The sequence below is a fragment of the Phaenicophaeus curvirostris genome, chromosome 7 (genome assembly GCF_032191515.1).
Source record: "Phaenicophaeus curvirostris isolate KB17595 chromosome 7, BPBGC_Pcur_1.0, whole genome shotgun sequence".
NCBI classification, from domain to species: Eukaryota; Metazoa; Chordata; class Aves; order Cuculiformes; family Cuculidae; genus Phaenicophaeus; species Phaenicophaeus curvirostris.
In genome coordinates, this window is record NC_091398.1 from 25,353,959 (window position 1) to 25,372,136 (window position 18,178).

At 59.4% G+C, this 18,178-nt stretch overlaps 1 protein-coding gene across 1 annotated transcript; it reads right to left on the reverse strand.

Annotated features, from left to right (window-relative positions):
• Positions 1-286: 286 nt before the first annotated feature.
• WNT10A (Wnt family member 10A) lies at positions 287-17,284 on the reverse strand. The gene is given in 5 exon segments (XM_069861320.1): positions 287-1,094; positions 5,762-6,138; positions 13,638-13,900; positions 16,693-17,110; positions 17,113-17,284. Coding segments are annotated over 5 exon segments (1,698 nt in total). The 3' UTR covers positions 287-626.
• Positions 17,285-18,178: the final 894 nt, after the last annotated feature.

Here is an 18,178-nt window from a genome sequence, read left to right on the forward strand (position 1 = left end):
GCACAGCACAGCCCTGGGCACCCTCCCCTCTGGCTGTGATGCTACAGCCTAAGCCAGCCTGAGCTCTGCCCCAGCAGAGGTGAGCCCCAGCCTGGGGAGCTGTGCTCCCCGCTCCATCCCATGGGATGCTCCATCCCCATCCTGCTCAGAGCACAGCCTCGCATGTAGCCAGAGGAACCTGTGCACGGTGCCAGTGTGTGTTCCCCACCTCCCCTCCCACCCTGGGCTCCCCATGCCCTGCTGTCCCCCACCCCACCCTGCCCCGTCCCGCTGGGTGCCAGTGGGCTCTCCCCCACCCCCGTGCCCACCCTCTGCCTCCCCGAGCAGTGCCGGTGTCGGCGGTCTGTACAGTATGGCCGTGAGCTCCCTAGGGCTGGGAGCCTTGGTGCTCTTGTGTGGGGTGGGCAGCGGGCAGCGGGCAGCCCTGCCCTCCCCCCCCCAGGTGATAACAAAGTGCTGATTTCAGAAGGTGCCGAGCATCTCATCTCCTCCTCCCCACAGAGTGAAGGTAAGTGGGTCCCGTGGCTCCATCTACCCCCCCAGCGCCAATCCCCGTCCCTCTCCCCTCCCCACGGGCAGGCGTGCTTGTCCCTGGCACTCTGGGGTGGGCACCCGTCCCTGCCCAGCTACTTGCAGACGCTGACCCACTCGGTGATGCGACACTCCTCACAGGCCACAAAGCAGCACCAGTGGAACTTGCAGTTGCAGCGCTCGCTGCGGGTCTGCCGCAGGATGTTGTGCCCACGGCCGCAGCACAGGCTCTCGCAGTTGTCCATGCCTGGGCTGGTCTTGTTGCACAGGCGCCCTTGGGTGCCCAACGAGTCCAGAGCTGGTTCCCGCTCACAGAAATCGGGTGACTTCTCAAAGTAAACGAGCTCACTGATGCCAGCCCGGCGGCGATGCCGAGCGTGGCCGGGCTCCAGCTGCCCAGCGTTGCGGTTGTGGGGCCGGATGAGGGTGGCTCCGTAGAAGCGGTCCTTGAGCAGGGACCCCACCAGGCGAAACTCGGGTGTCACCTGCCAGCACGTCTTCAGCTGGCAGCTCCCCGAGGTGCCGTGGCATTTGCACTTCCTCCTCATGTTGTCCATCACCACCTGGACAGGAAGGGAAGGACAGAGGGGTTAGCATGGAGGAGATGTGCTTTGGGGACCAGAGAAGCCGTCATGGAGCTCTCTGTGAGTCGGCACTGTGGGAACACCAAGGGCTGGCATGAGCAGCCATCAGAGCCTGGAGCTGCAAAGCCAGCGAGGCTGCATTCTGTTGCTGTGCCCAGGGTCACCCATGTCCTGCACCCTGTCTCTTCCAATCCTGGCAGTACCAACTGGCTTTTACACTCCAGCAGGCGACTGGCATCAAAAGGAGAGGGTGAGCTACCTGACCATGTTGAGGAGAAAAATCCTGGATCTCACCTTCCACTGCTGCTTGGCTCTAGCATTATCAACCTGACCACAGACCCCAGTTAAAACCAGCATGGATGCATCTTTGCAGCCCCACTGTGACCTCCCAGTGCAGGGGTCCCCCACGCACCTCACTGGCCAGAAGCACTGCAGGTGGAGCAGGTAGGAGGGATGCTTTCCCCTCCCCGGGGCTTTCCTCCCATAAAGTCCTCGCTCTGGGAGCCCTGGGAGCAGCTCTGCTCTCAGCTCTCACCTGCTTCCTTCTCGGAGGTCTGGGCTCAGCACAGGGGGTCTGAGGCACTGCTTCCCACCATCACCTAAATTTCAAGCAGGGATCGGAGATGCTCAGAGCCCTGACATGTGGTTTGAGGAGCCCAGAGTGAGGCCAGTGCCACATGTCCACCTCTGACGAGAGCCAGGGTGTGTGGTTTGGGCTGCTGCTGTGGTTGGGGCTGGCTGAGCACTACAGTTTGTGCAGGGACCAGAGGCCAGTGCTGGTGCAAGGAGAACCTTAGGCTCCCTGAGCAATACTGCTGAGCCCACAGACTGTGTGCTGGGGTGCCCCTAGGTTCCACATCCCTGCAAGAGATGCTGCTGTGGCTGTGCCAAGGCAAACAGCTCATGCCCAGCAATCTCCAGGGGCACGGAATGGCCACACATCACCACACAGCTCGCAAAGACACGGTTTATACTGTCCCCTGCTCTGTCCCAACGGGGACTCCCTACTGAGTCACATGCCCCCATGCCCACATGCTTGCATAGGATCCAGCAACTCCCCTTCCCATGGGGCCACCCAAGCCCTGCTAGGAGCTGGGCTGACGCTTGCAAGACTATTTCAAGCTGACCACCCCACTCAGAACCACTCTGCAGGGCTCGGGAGGAGCCCACAGGATACATGGTCCCACATGAGGTCCTGTCCCACGATGCCAGCCTGGCTGGCTGGCCTCACACCTGACACACACTGCCTGTTCCCGCCCCCTCCCAGGGAAGCACGTGTGTGAGGAATACCTTGTTTTGGTAGAGGTGGGTAGTTTTTACTCCTTGTCATCTTGTGTTTGAGTACATCTCCCCATTGCTAAGCAGTTATGGTAATGAAGGCAGGTCAGGGAAACACGCCTGGAGCTCAGGGCACACAGCAGAAAGGTCTGGGCTGGGCTGGAGTTTGGCTTTCATCTTGCTGAAAGTCCTGTCTCCTGCTGGGAACAGCCTCTGCCTCGCAGGTAATGAGCTGCCCGGCCTCTCTGCCATGCCCTGGGTGTGCCGGCCGGGAACACCTGCTGCTCACCATCATCCATGGGAATATGCTGGCACCAGGACCCCATCCTTTCCCGCATCCCCTCCCTGCTCCCTTGGCTGGACCATGGAAAATCTGTCTACAGGGCTGTGGCTGAGGTAGTCAACACCACGATGGAGGGGGCAGTGGCATGACAGCCAGGCAGGGGCTCACTTGGGATTACAGCTGGTCACAGCAGGGGCTGGAGAAGGCAGCATGTGTGTGCTGTCATTGTCACCCAAGCCATCAGTACTGACCATTCCAAGCCCCAGGGCATCAATCCATCCCTTCCCAGGGACAGCTTGTTCCTCCTCCTGCATGGACAGCTCAGGGGGGACAGAGTCCTGTCAGAACTAAGCGACCTGAGAAAGACCTATCTGAACCGTGGCGCCTGTGCTTTTGCCATGAGATCTCCTCCACGCACCTCTACCCAATTGTCCTTCCCATGTCTCACAGACACACGGTTCAGCACATGCCTGGACTCGCTGGTGCTTTCTTTCGCACATTCCCAGCTCCTCCCAGACCATAAGAGCTTTATCGTAGGTCTTTGTTGTGAGGGTAATAGGTAGTTCCTGGCTTCCTTTCATCCTCTCTTGCTCTCTGATCTGGGTTAGGAGGACTTGCAAAGTCTAGCTGGGGAACTTGCTCCCTCCCAGGGACTCAGGACACTCAGGGCAATGGTTGCCCCAGGGCTTCCTATTCCAAGTCAAGAGTAAGATGACCACTGCTGTGCATCCTCTGCAGCTGCAATCCCCTTCCCAGCTTTGTAGCTGGGTGCAAGAGGGAAAAATCAGCATGTTTCTGCCTGGTTTTGAACCAGGGATCTTCTGCATGTCAGGTGAACGTGATAACCACTACAGTACAGAAACCCACATCCCATTGTTGCTGGATGTGTCCACTGATGGAATTGTCATCTCCCCTGGGCACTGTGGGGGTCTGAGCTTGGAGTCAGTCTTACCCACATGCAGACCACACCTGGGACGCACAGGGACCACGGAAAGGATGCTCGGTATCAGCAAAATGCTGGAGAGCACTTGGTGCCACACCTGCTTGGTGCACAGAGAGCAACGATGTGTGGCAGGGCATGGTACATGGTGTGGGTTTCCACATCACTGCTCTGCTCAAGGGGTTCAAGCCTTGGGACTTGGAGGGCAGGACCACAGAGCTGCTGCATCCAGCGTGGCCACTTCTTTCCCAGGAAATCCCGGCAGATTGCTCTTTATTACAACAGAAAGATGGTCCTGGCTGTGAGGAGGGCTTGGATGGGTGGTGGGACCCACATCATTACTAAAAGAGCAGGCAGGGAACTGGAGAACTCATCCCCAGGCAATGTGGACAGCCAGGTACAGCCCTGGCAGAAAGCATAGCACCAACAGGCACACACCAGGTACAAGATCTCCTTGCTCCAATGCATGGCACCCACAACCACGAAAACCTACCCCACACATGGGCTCACCCCTTATCTCAACAGAGTCCTTGAGCTGGGCAGCCTGTCCAGCCATTGCTTCCCCACCTGCACTGGTACCACAGCCTCATATATCCCTTCAGTCCTCTCCTACCTCTGCTTCCAGCTCCCAGGCATCTTCTGTCAGTCCAGCTCTTGTCCCTGAGGCCACAAAGAGTTGACATTGCCAGTCCCATGCCTGCCTGCCCTTGAGGACGAGCAAACCCCAGATGTTTTTGCTGTTGCTGGATCCCACAGGCACCACCTGGTGACATTCCCCCCACACAAATATTCGTTTCTCACCTTCCCCTCCTTCTGCACGGGGCTTCCCTTGGGAAATGAGCAAAACAGACCCCATATTTTTGAGCACTGCCAAGAGTCCCAGTGGTTTGGGGCACACAAAGCTAGAGCCAGGATGAGTCCTGCAGACAGAATTGGAATGGTGGGTCTTGCCTGGCTTGGGGCAGAACAGCCTGGGAATTTAGCTACCTAACACTGAGCGAGACTTCACCATGCAGAAGCAAAGCCAAACAAGCAAAAACCTCTGGCTTTCCCCAGGCATTTACAGCCTGGCTAAGCTGGGATGGCTGTGGTGGGCAGTAAAGCTCAGCTCCAGCACCAGGGAAGGGCACACATCAAGGTCCTGCTTTGCAGCATCCCCATCTCTTGACTGGCTTTAAATATACTCAAAGCACACCCAAATGTCTGAGCCAGCCCAGGGAAACACTTGCTGTGGAATCCTGATCTTGCATTACATACTCCTGCAGCCACTACACGCTCTCCTGGAAGTGTCCTGGAAGTGTGTGACCAGGGTCTTGGGGACAAACATCCCACTGGATCCATGGGATGGGGTCTCCCTGGCACCTGCTGGGAGCAAAGCCAGGCAGGGAAGTGCAGCTATCCTCCCAGCCCCTCCTGCCTGCACGCTTCTTGTCTGTAATATCAGTCTGCTTTTAAACACTGGCGTCCAGACAGAGTGAGCTACTAATTAGCACCTTTAACAAATCCTGACATCATGAGAACGGAGGGGAGGCTGCCCTGCTCACCCAGGCAAGATCCGGTACCCCCTCAGAGCCAGAGGATGAGGCTGTGGGCTGTCACCTCCACTCCCAAGGGGATGCCATACTTCCCAGCAGCCGTGGGCACATGCTGTCTGGCTCAGTCCTGCTCACATCCACCTCACCAGGTCACTATCTCCCTCTCCAGAGAGGCAGAGACACAGCTGGGTGCTGTGGAGCCTGTGCTGTGTCCCCATGATGCCAGTGACTTTCTCCTGCCTGTCCATGCCTTCCTCCCACTGCAGCTCCCTGACTCCAGTTCACCCAGTTCCTGAGAGGCAGGAGCAGAAACTCATTGCCACGCTACCTCACCTGCACTGTCGCAGCACAGGTAGGTGACAGGGAAGTGTCCCTTGGCAGGGGGACAGCAATGATGCTCAGAGTTGCCCTCCTCAGCAGAGAGGCTCAGCCGCAGGGCTGAGACACTGTCTTTACAGTACTGGGGGGAGGGAGTGCCTTGAAAGCAATACCAGCCTCTCTCACCCAGCCAGCATGAGCCCTTCAGAGCCCTCCCACATGCGTCCCAGGGACCTTGTCCCTGCCACCATCACCACTATCACCCTGCACCCCTGCCCAGAACCCTGCTCACCTGCCGACCCACGCGGTTGTTGTGAAGCCTCATGCGCGAGTGAATATCCCTGTAGGTTTCCCGGGAATCGAGGAAATCCTTGGAAAACTTCTCCCCATAGTCCACATCGGGGCTGCAGCCTCCCCACTCCCAGGAGTCCTGAAGGCCGGGGGTCTCAGCTGGCATGTGCTCCATGTGCACCCCGTGCACCATTCCTTTGCCGCGGTTCATGGCCTCCAGCTGGAGACGATGCAGCTTGCGCCGAAAAGCTTCCTCATCGCCCCGGCGTTTCTGGTCACAGCCACAGGCCTGCAGCTTGCCAAGAGCGCAGGCGTTGGAGACGGCGTGCACCACACCAGCAGCCGCGATGGCGTAGGCAAAGGCGCTCTCCCGAAAGCCTGTGAGGAAGGAGAAAGCAGGGCTTAGTCTGGTGGTCAACCCCCATGGGTACCTGGATAAGCCAAGCACCATGCCAGGGTGCAGGGAGCCTGAGGTTCAGCTTGTGACTTGCTTGCCTCATCCTGATACACCAGATGCCACCTGGACCATAAGCAAATCTCCACCCGGTGCCCTCCATCCCTGTCCCTACCCTGGCCAGGGTCCTAGCTCCCACCTTCACCCTGCTCTCACATTGCCTTGGGAGACGCCAACACAGCATTGCTCTGGAGTCAGCATTATGGGGCTGATGGGAAAGGCAGTATCTCCTCCCTCCTCCACTCAGAGTTGCCCAGTATATTAAATATAAAACTGGCTGAGGAATATTTCTGCTGAGGAATGGCCCATTCCTGCTTATCCACAGGGTGCAGGATCAGGCAATAACAGGAGCAGGCAGTGCTGCCTGTCCAGCCCGATCCATCTGCCAGTACCCTGTCCCTCCCCAAGCCCTGCCAGCTCCCGCAAGTCCCTGAAACCTCCTCTAAATGTGATACGGTGCTGGAAAAATTGAGCATCTCTAGTTAGTTAGAGCATGCTGTGACCGCATTGTGCACTGCCAGGGCCGGCAGCTGGTTGTCATTACACGCCAGGAAGCGAGGATGTCCACAAGTGTCATTAGCTGGGGATGGGGTGGACAGGGACAAGGATGAGTCCTGCAGCAGGGGCTCCACAGGGCTGCCAGAGGGGTCTTTCCGAGGGCTGCTTGGCTTCGTTTCCTGTGCAGCCAGGCATGAGATGAGCCTCCCCCCTCCCCAGGAAATCCTATTTTATTTTAAACACAAATTAATATTTATCTTTGTGGATGCCAGGCCAAGCAGGGAACTCACAGTGCCCTTTGCTTTGGTGTGCAGTGACCGGTCTCAGCACAAGGAGAGGAAAGAGGGAGAGCCAGATTTTCTGCTGTGACTTCACACGTGAATAAATACATAGGCAGTATTCACAGGCTTCTCTCCCTTTGTTGGACAAGAGCAACTTGATCAGCCTTGGTTTACTACAGCTGAGCAAATGAGAGGTTTTGGGGCGTTTTCTCCAGCAGATCTATGCCATCAAGAACCCTAAAGCACAGATCCTAGGCAGGGGCTCTGCCAGCTCCCTGCCTGCGTTACAGAGTCACGAGAGGTGAGAGCACAACCGCTCCCCACATCTGTCGCCCATCCTCGGCAATGCTGCCCATCACGCATGTCTCCTCGGTGGTTCGCTGCTGCCCGCCAAGCAAACGCTATGATCTTATTAAAGGGAAATGAAATGCAGCTCAGAAACCTGCATTTAAAGTCACTCTGTTCTTTTGTGTGTTAATTTGACACTAGTGCATTTAAAAAATTAACGAGGCACTGCTTAAAAGCCAGTGGGAGCCTCTCCCAGCTTCCCCTCAGTGTGGGACAAGCTTGCGTCTTTCAATGCACAAGTTGAACAACATTTTTCAGTGGGCAGGTAATGGGGCTGCTGCTGTGTACGCTGCACAGCCTCCCCAGGGAGAGTGCTGGCAGGCAGTGCCTGCAACACACCCTGTTAAAGCAGGACAGCCCAAATCTGGGGAATTCAGCACCCCAGTGAGGGATGCAGAATGGAGAACCAGCACTGCGAGGTCTCCATGATCCCCAAATCCCCTCCTATCAGTTCTCTGTCCCCACAATATGGGCCCTTCAGGAGCCAAGGCCAGGCACAGCCCAAGAACAGGGATCTGTCGCTGCCTCCTTGCTTGGCACCCCCAGCTTCTCATATAGCTGGTGCCTGGGGATGGCAGCAGCAAACCCTCCACCTGGTACAACACTCTCCTGTTGGCCCTGTCTTTCTGTTAGCCTCTCTCACACATTTTCCCAGCCTAACTAATAGCTTCCCATGCAGCACCTCCTTAAAAATCCATTCTGGAGCACAAACAAACTCTACCCCACCTAGTCCATTTAGTAAGCCCATCGCCATACAGGTAAAGAGCCCAGGTTCATCAGGTGCCCTCCATGGCTGGGAAATCTCTGCGGTCAATCCCCAGCCCTCCTCCTTCCTCTGCTGCTCTAGAGCCACATGCAAGCAGATGGATAAGGCATGAGTCCTTGGCCCTGGAGCTGCCATCCCCCTGGCTGCGGGCAGGGAAGGGTCTGGTTGCCAGGACTTCACATCCCAGCTCTCTGGAAGTCTTGTCCTCATCTCACTGTGGTCATCTCCCTGCTCAGTATCAGCCTGCCTGGCCCCACTGCTCCTCCCTGCCTTCTCACCTCCTTCCTTTGCCCCACGCTGATGAGGAGCTGTGAGCAACGGGTTGCGTAGGGCCAGGGCATTGCTGGGACCGCAACAGCCATGCCAGTGTGGTTCTGCTTGGAGGTTCAGTTTACATTCCTCGCTCTACCCTGGCCAAGCCAGAGCCCAGAGGATTGCAGCAAAGCAGCAAACAATGTGGCTGCAGGCGACAACCACTGGCCTCATGGGCTTGGTGAGGGTGGGAGCTTCCAGGAACCACAGCACGTGTGGCGTGTGGCAGCCAGCCCCGAGCCTTTTGGAGGGAGGCTCTCCGGCTACTCCAGCCACCTAAGACCTCAGTGGTGATGTTTGAGTCACCAGATCCCTCCAGAGACCACAGAAGAGCTTGTAGCTGTGGGATGTGCCACAAGTTTTGCATCCTGCAGGGAAGAGGGAATGGATGACACCACCCCAACACCACTGCTGGTATCCAGCCTGCTGTATATTAAAGGACTGTGCTGGATGAGGAGGATGGATCTGAAATGTCAGCCCTAGATCAGATCCCAAAACAGCTTTCTTAGCAGGAGAAAATTTTCCCTGTCAAGGTACACCTAGGAGATGGAGGACTACTCTGTAGGACTCGAAGCTCCCGCTGCCACTGGCTTTGCCATGGATGCTGCAGTTTCTGTCTCTCATGTGGATGCAAGGTAGCAGATCTGGCTCAAGTGCAGCTGTGGGATCCATAGTCTGCTGGGGCAGAGAGAATTGGAGTCATGGCCTTCCTCCACAGCTCATGGTCGCACCTGGGTGGTGACACTCTTCCAGTAACCACCACCACAGGGTCTGTGTTGCGCCAAGGGAGCAGGCAGTACAGTCTGGTCCGGGAACACCCTGGAGTAGCCCAGGGATGCTCAGCAGCCCTGTCCATGGTCAGCACTCCCAGGAGTGCTAGGCAGCTGCCACCAGCCACGGGCACATTGCCCCGGCCCTGCTGGCTGGCAAGGTGGAGGAGAGCTTCCCCTGCTGCCTCCTGCAAGGCCCGTGGAGACGGCCAGTCCCAACATGCTGCCTCTCCCCCAGCCCCGCTCCCTCCACTTCCCTCTCCCTAATTAAACTGCAGGTGAACCTGCCAGGGTCTGGCCCTGCGCCAGGCACTAAACGCCTCCCTGCAGATCCTGACTTGCCTCCCTGCACCACCTTGAGCGTGCCGGGGACAGCCCGCAGCCCTTGCTCCCTGTCCGCCCACGGTTCTCCAAGCCAGGAGTCGGAGCTGCTCTGTGGGCTGCAGGGAGCCGGGCTGCGGCTCGCACCTCCAGAGATGCTGACCTGCCCCTAGGGCCTCACTTGCACCCATCAGCTGGAAGAAGGTCCAGGGGGCACCCACAGGGATGCAGTTGAGCATCTGAAGCACCCACACGCGCTTTGAGGCCAGGTGGACAAAGCCTTTGGCTTGCCTGGGGGTACCCAAAACCCTGCCACCAGTCCAGATGCAGCTGTGCCAGGCCAGGTGCTGTGGTCTACAGGCACCAGAGCTTGGCTGGGGCTCTGCCAAGCTGGGCATCGAGGTCCTGAGCTCAGCAGCATCTCCCTGGACAGATGTAACAGCACCTGCCTCCCTCACTGCATGGCAAAGATTCCCCAAGTTCCAGCTTGTAGCTGGCCGAGCCCCAGCACCTGGCGTTTCCTGCCTTGCAGGGAGTTCCCGTCTCCTTGCTGTACAAAATCAAGGTTTGGTCGTGGCCACACAGACCCTTTGGCACCAGGGAGCCCTTGTAAGTAGAGGGCACGGGGCATGCAGACATCATTCCTCCCTCAAAAGGCTGCAAAAGGAACAGTGAGATGCTGCAGTCCAGAGCCATGTCCCGTCCATCCCTGCACCTTTGGGGCCTCCGAGGACACCAGCCCCTCCGTGAGGGTCCCATTTCTTTCAGAGCTTGATATAGATGGGGTTGAGTTGACCCAAGTGGAATGCTCAGGGAAGAGGGATCCCTCAGCTAACACAGCCACCTACCTCCACTTCACTTCTCCTACATATAGCTCCAGGGCCAGGAAAGGATGTCTCTGTGGGCACTTGAAAGGAGAGGGAGGGACAGCAGAGAGAGATGGGACCAGGGACAGAACTGGGGAGAGGGTGTTGGCAGGGGTGACAGTGCCATGGAATGGGTAGCAAGGACATAAGCAGCCAGCCAGGGAGGAGAGGAGGAGGATTTCCAGTGGAAATGCTGAGCCTGGATCACCTGGAGTGGATGAGGGCCAAGGGGGATGGGGGCAGTGCAGATGACACTGGGGGCTCAGTGAGGGGCACAAGGGACACTCCATACCCCAAGGCTGCAGCACCAAAAGGCAAAACCAGAAAAAAACCCGCAGCCCATGGGAGATATCTGAAAAAAATAATATAAAAAAGAAGGAAAAAGAGCAGCGGCAGTAAATCCCTGGGAACTCCCTCTGCTCGCCCTCTGCTAACCTGTCACTGTGCCTCACAGCCACCATGTCCTGCACCCCTGCTCTGCCCAAGATGCTGTCAGGATCCCTATCCCCACCCAGAAGCCCTGCCAGATCCCCAGCCCTGCCTGATTTGAACCCTCCTTGCTCCTTCCTGACTCCCCAGGGCTTTCACTAAAACTTCTGGGGGTAGAGCAGTGGGATGAGGAGTCAGGCACTTGTTTGCCACTGTCCCTCACTCTGTCCCCAGGGTGTAAGCCCTCTGGCTCCACCAAGCAACTGGATGCTGGGCAGGGTGTGGGACAGCAAACACCAGTGCTGCGCCCAGTACAGCTCACGCTCATGCTGGGGAAGATGCGAGAGATGCAGGAGGATGGGGCGGAGGTGGGGAGTGGAGCCAAGTGGGGAGAGCGGGAGGGAGAAGCCAGCTACAAATAATTTAAAGTGAGATTCACGCATGGCTGAACTGATGGCAGAAGAAGTGGGAAAAGGAATGAAAGATTAAAGGGGTCTGTCACTTCGGGTTACAAACAATGATCCTATGAGCACGTTGCGTTCCCAGGCACGACAAGGATGAGGCAGGGTGCCGAGCAAAGACCTGGTCCCCAGGGGTGAGATGCATTAATGCCTGCAGCACAAAGCCTGCACCCCTTCTTTCCACCATTTGCCTCTCCCCCAGTGCTGAGCTCAGGAGAGGCATCCCTGCTCTGATGGCTGTGTCTGTAACAACTGCAAGGCACAGCTCACAGCTCCAACTCCATTATTGAGGGACACGAGTGGGCTGGAAGCAGGCCAGGACACCAGCCTCAAGGCTTGCTCCATGCCAGAACAGCTCTGGGCAACCGCACGGGATAGCCTGGGTGTTTGAGGCTCATTCCACACTCTCTGCTGCCAAAACAGGAGTGCTGCGAGGTGCCCGTCTTCTCCGCTGCTCCAGCCCCACCTCCATTCTTCCCTGGAGCTGGGTCTCCATCCCAGGGGATGGGATCCCACCGGCGCTAGGAGCCTGGGCTGAGACATACTCAAGAGCTCAGGACTGGGGCAAGAGTCCGGGGGCTGTGGGAGCCCCTGCACGCATCGGTCACAGCTCTAACCGCGGGAGGGGCTGCAGTGGCACCCGCAACAAGTAAGCTGCAAGTCACCAGCCACCACCAGACCTGGTGGGCTCAGGGAGGGATGCAGGATGCTCTCTGCCACTGGAACTTCTCACCCAGCCTGGTGGGACCCATAGCAGGGAAGCTCACCTGGGTGTGTGAGCAACTTGAGCCAGCAAGTCGATGTCTCCTGCCGCCTGAGGAGACTAGAAATGAACTGCATTCCTCAGAGGACCTGGAAATAACTCGATGCTTATCAGGGCTGATGATCCCCACCCTTCCTGCCAGGCCCTAACCTGGGTGCTGCTCGCGGAGGAAAGAGATGTTGCCCTTCTCCAGGCACCGGTGACTGCTCGATGGCAGGACATCAGTCCCGATGCCATGCATGTTCCAAGTAGTGTCCCCTCCAGCAAGGCTTTGCCCATTTGCCCTGAACACAAGTGACTTCCCAGCACCAAAATGTTTCTGTGCTCCCCTCTCCAGTCTCCCCTCCAATACAGCTGCCTGGGTGCTCCTACCGCTGCATCTCCTCAAAGACATAAGCCTCAAGCTGCCAACCTCTCTTCTCTGAGGATCTCCTCGCAGTCCCAGGGAGAGAAGATGTTGTAGGATGTGGAAGGATGTTAGGGGAAGGGGAAGGCACCTTTCTGCTGAGCACCAAGCTAGGAGGCTCCAAAAAGGGGTTGGTGAGCACATCTTTGGTAGTGTTCTCCTTCCTCAAGGGCTGGAGAAGCAATGAGTTTGCTGGGCTCCTTGCCTGCCCTAAGCATCCTGCCTGGCTGCCGTGGGCACTGTACAGTTCTCTCCTGCCCACTGTTGGGGGCAATAGCCGCTTTGGTGTGTGCCAAGGCCCAGGCATCAAGAAGAGTACTTGGGTGAGAAGATACAGCCAAGCCCTACAGAAGATCCCATCAAGTGACCTGATCTGCACCGTGCAGCCCCCCTGCACCCTCAGAGTCAACTCCTGAGGGAAAGAGCATCAACTGGGGAGGCTCTGATACAGGCAGAGCCTGCCGTGCCCACAAGGGAGACAGAGAACTTGGTACCAAGGCTCAGTAAACCACAGAGAGCTGGGCAGGAGAGCTCCCCCGGCAATGTAGGTGGCAGATGTTGCAGGCCGGCGAGCTCCCAGAACAGCCTGTCTGCCTATCCCCCCATGCCACCGTGCTCCAGGGTCCCACAAAACAGAGAGCCCTCAGATCTCTGTACTCGGAAGCCAACACAAAGGTAGGATGTCAGGGTGATGGGCTCCCAGAGCTACGTCCCATTATCTGGGGGCATTTCTGCTCACCGTGATGCACTGAAACACCATGCCCGCAGCAAGACAGAGCAAAGATTCTCACTGCAGCCATCAAACTGAATTCTAGAGCATGGCATCCACCTTCAGACCCACCAACTGTGCTGTACACCCATCGCACCACTCCAAACATCAGCCTATGTGAGGGGGGAAGATGCCAGAAAGCAGTGGGGCCTGGAAGGAGCCTTGAGAGCAGCTGGGGCTGGGCAGAGAGAAGCAGCTCAGGACAAGGGCCAGCATAGGTGCAAAGCTGCACAGAGAGGAGCCCAGCTTTGTGTGATCTGGCAAACCCTGAGGTTTTTTAGGCTCTGTCTACCTTCATCTGTGGGGATGCTGAAGACCTGTCCTGGGCCCCTGGGCCAGGGAAAGGATGTGCAAGGGCCCCTGGGGAGCCCAAGACAGCTCCTGAGAGCAGAGGCTGGGCAGAGGAAGAGGAGAGAGGCTATCCAGTCTTTACCTCTGCTGAAGATGATGCTCTCATAGGGGATCTTGTTCTTGGTCTCGAGGCTAGAGCAGTTCCAGCGTTGGTCACGGAACTGGTGCTGGCACTCGTGGATGGCGATCTGGATGCCCTGGATGGCTGAGGCGGTGACATCAGGGTGGCGCACGCACACCTCCAGCTGCCGTCGCGTCAGCCCCGGCAGGGTTAGACACACCGTGTTGGCGTTCAGCACTGGCTCTGATGGTAGCTTCAGGCCCAGGATCTCATTGGAGCAGGAGCTGGGAGAAAAAGGGAAACTCATGAGCTTGGAGCAAGCAATGTGCCAAACATCCACTCCCCCTTTGGGAACACATGGGGAGGGGACATGCTCCTCTACTCACAACGTGCCCACTGCCTGCAAGAGTGACACACCAGGGCAGGTTGTTATTGGAAAGGAGAAGAAAAGATGAGGGGCACTGGAAAAGGTCAGCTGCAAAGGCTGGGGTGTGCCAGGATCAGAACTGTCCCTCTCCCCCCTACCCCTGGGCACAACAGCAAGCTCAGCCTGGCAGATATGCCCCAACACCACCGGGCTGCAATCCTCCCCAGACATGTCGGCACAGCCTGGACATCCCAGCATCTCCCAGGGCTGCACCTCCTCCACATGCTCCTCTGGGACTCTTCTGACCCAGCCGCACAGTGCTCTCTTGGGCACAGTCTACCCTGGATCGCCATCCCCAGACAGCATGAGTTTCTCCAGGAGAACCCAGAGATCCCAGACAAGGTGACCCGTCCCAGGTCTGGCTCCATCCCTGTTGCTGGCAGATTCCCTCCCTACATCTCCCATGCCCCCGGCACTGCTGGTCCTCACAAAAGAGGTAACCAGTGAGACCAGCCTTTTCCTGCCAGCTCAGCTGTGAAATTCAGAGCCAAGCACCCTGCCAAACATCCTCAGAAGCCCAGCAACAATCCCAAACCCACTGTCACATCCCAGCCCCGCTGGACATGATGCCAGTCACCACAGAAGCACAGAGACCACCAGATGGAAGGGTGCAAGGGGAGGCACACAGACTGCAGCGGGGACACCGCTACCCCTACAAGTAGAGCTGCTCCCAGGGGAAACAGGGAGGTAGAGTGTGGAGAGATGAGCAAAACATGTCCATAGGAAGATGCCTGGAGCTAAGACAGGGGTACACAGGACAGTCAGATGCAGAGAGGGAGATGGAAGGGAAGTGTCTGCCCAGCTCCAAGGAATAACTCGTAGTATCCTGAGGTCCACAGTGCCCAAGCAGAGGACCTGCAAAGTGAGCAGTAGGTGGTGGGACGCCCAGTAGCAGCCTGCAGCCTGTAGCAAAGTCCATCAGGAGCTCAACATCACCCTGCTCCTTGCTCAGGACAGTTCAGTTCCTGCTGAGAACTCTCTCCAGGCAGGGCTCCCTCTTCCCTGAGATGGCCAAGAGCTTGTACTCTGGGAGGAGCAGGGAGCTGAAGCCTTTGAACGCTGATTACAGAAAAGAGACTTTCAGAAGGATGCTGGAAGAAGGACTGTAGCTGTCTCATGGAGCAGCCAAGTCTTAGGGAGACGGGTTACTCCCCCTCTGCTTCCCTAAATTCTGTGAGCCCAGTGCAGGTACATACATGGACCTGTTGGGGACCAGGGCCTGACTTCACCAGTTCTGTGCTCACCCAGCTCTGGAAGAAGGGCTCAGTCCCAGGATCCCTGCAGAATTACAGCTTGCTCGGAGGGGAAGAGGGTTTGCCAGGGTCAAGCCGCTGCCCTCTCCAGCTTCCCAAGGGTGTTTATATCCACCTCAACAATTTCACAGATATGTGGGTCTGGCCCAGTGCAAATCCACATTGACTCCAACATGGAAAGTCAGGGCAGAAGGGAACAGAGAGAAAGAAAGCAGAAAGGGATGCATCCCTTCAAAGCCCCTACACAGGATGGGAAATCCTCTGCCTGGCTCCTGTGCTCATTCACACTGTTGAAACAAGCCTGGGCTAAGAAAAGAGAAGAAGCAGGTCTGCAGTTACCATCATCCCCAAGCCCGGCAGCGCCTGCCCCAAGCACTGCAAGGACCTTGTCCCCTGCATGTTCTGAGCCAGCCACAGCACCTGCCACCTCCTCCCGGGCCATCCCGCGGTCGGGGGGGATGTTATGGTCCTTCTTGCCGTTGCACAGCAGGGAAACTGAGGCAGGGGCCCTTCTCCAGGGCCCCAGAGAGTGGAGGGCAGGTCCTTCTGCCTCTTGCTCCACCCAGGGCTCAGAGGGGCCAGGGACTGGCAAGGAGCTGTCACTGTCACCCTCCCTAGGAGGACACAGCACTCCCCCTCAGCTCTCTTCCCCGTTGAAATCTGGATTTAAACTTGATTTCACGGTGACAAGCCCCCAGGTCACAGGCTGCAGCGGCTGCTGCTTTAATTAATACAAGTCCCAACGTTAACAAATTATATTTAAAGGGGCTGGAGGGAGGGGGAAGGGCGGGGGACCCCCCCCCCCCTTCACTCACACCAGCACCAAGTTTAACCCCTAGCTGCCTGGATCGCACAAATTTGGGAGCGGGTGGAGGGGAGCTGCCAGCCACCCGGGGGAGATGGAAACGGACAGGGGTGGTGAGTGTCGGGGGGCCTTTTTCTGGAAGACAGGTGGCCCCCTTTTACCCTCCCCTTGGGGATCGGTGGAGCTGGGGAGGGGATGCAGGTGGATCCCCTGCCCCGGTGTGCGCCCCTGGGACGCGGAGCGCAAAGGCGCCCGTCCCATGGGCACCGTCACCCGCGACAGCGGCGTTCCCGTCGGCATCCCCCCGGCGGAGAGGCTCGTCCCCCCGCCCGGGGAGAGCGGGGAAACTGAGGCAGGCAGGGCGGGCGCTGGGGCGGCCCCGGCCGGGGAGGGAGACGGACAACCTCCCGGAGCGGGGTGGGGGAGCCGCGCATCCCGCCGGGACGAGGGGGAGAGAGCGGAGAGGAGCAGCGGCTCCGACAGCGCCGGGAGCCGGGAGGGACCCCCGGGCAGCCCCGGACCCCGAGCGGCGCGGCGGCTTCGCGGGGCTGGGGAAGCGGCGGGGAGGGGTTGGGGGGGGGAAGCTCCTACCTGGGTACCCAGAGGCTGAGCAGCAGCGAGCAGAGTCCGTGCGCCAGGGCCGGGCGCATCTTCGCTGGGGCAGCGGCTGTGCGGGCTGCGGGCGGGCGGGCGCCTTTGGGGCAGGGGCGGCGGGGCTCGGCGCTGCTCTCTGCCCGCTTTGTTTGTTGTGGGTTGTTTGCTTGTTTGTGTTTTCCCCTCTCCTCCCTCTCACTGGCTCCCCGCGCGCCGGGGCTCGGCTCGCCGGGGCGGCTCTGCCATCCTCCCGGGGCGCCCCCCCCGCCCTCCGCCGCCCCGACGCCCCTCGAGGGCCGCGCGCCCCCCGCCCCGCCCGCCGCCCCCCGGCTCAGCCCCCCATGCCGGGACCCGCCGGGGGGCCGGGGGGGCTCTCGCCCGCCGCTCCCCAGGGCGCCCCGGGGCTGCGGGGTCGCGGCGCTGCGGGGCCCGCGGGGCCCGTGGGCGCATGGGCGGCCCCCTCCGCCGCCCCCCGGTGCGTCGGGGCCGCCGGGACAGCGGGCAGCCGCGCGGCCGGAGCGCCCCGGGAGCGCTGGGCGCGGAGCGGCGGCGGCGGCGGCTCTGCCCGGGACCGCGCTGCGCCGAGCATTACTCAGCGCCCCGAGCCCGAGTCCCGACACGTCCAGACAGGAGCCCGCGGGGGAAGGACGGGGCAGAGGGTGGCAGCGGGGCGGGGAGCGCCTGTCGCACGCAGCCCGACGGGGGAGCGGCCGGGGGGCGGGGGGCACGGGGGAATCACTGGGGGGGGGGGGTACGGGGGGGCGGGTGATTAGGGGCAGGGGTGAGTGATTGGGAGGGGGGACACCGGGACTGGGGGGGACTGGGGGCAGTGGGCACCGGGAATGGGGGAAGTGGGCACGGGGAGTGGGGGAGGTGATTGGAGGGAGTAGGGGGGTGATTGGGGGGAGTGGGCACCGGGAATGGGGGAAGTGGGCACGGGGAGTGGGGGGTGATTGGGGGGAGTGGGCACGGGGGGTGATTAGGGGCAGAGGCGAGTGATTGGGAGGGGGGGCACCGGGACGGGGGGGATTGGGGGCAGTGGGCACCATGAATGGGGGAAGTGGGCAGGGGGAGTGGGGGAGGTGATTGGGGGGAGTGGGACGGGGAGTCTGGGGTGATTGGGGTAGTGGGCACGGGGGTTGACTGGGGGCAGTGGGCACCGGGAGTGGGGATTGTTTGGGGGCAGTGGGCATGGGGAGTGGGGGAGGTGATTGGAGGGAGTAGGGGGGCGACTGGGGGGAGTGGGCACCGGGAATGGGGGAAGTGGGCACGGGGAGTGGGGGAGGTGATTGGAGGGAGTAGGGGGGTGATTGGGGTAGTGGGCACGGGGGGTGATTGGGGGGAGTGGGCACCGGGAGTGGGGTGTGATTGGGAGGAGTGGGCACTAGGAGGGGTAAGTGGGCACGGGGAGTGTGGGGGTGATTGGTGGGAGTGAGGGGGGTTGATTTGGGGCAGTGGGCACGGGGAGTGGGGGCATTTGCGG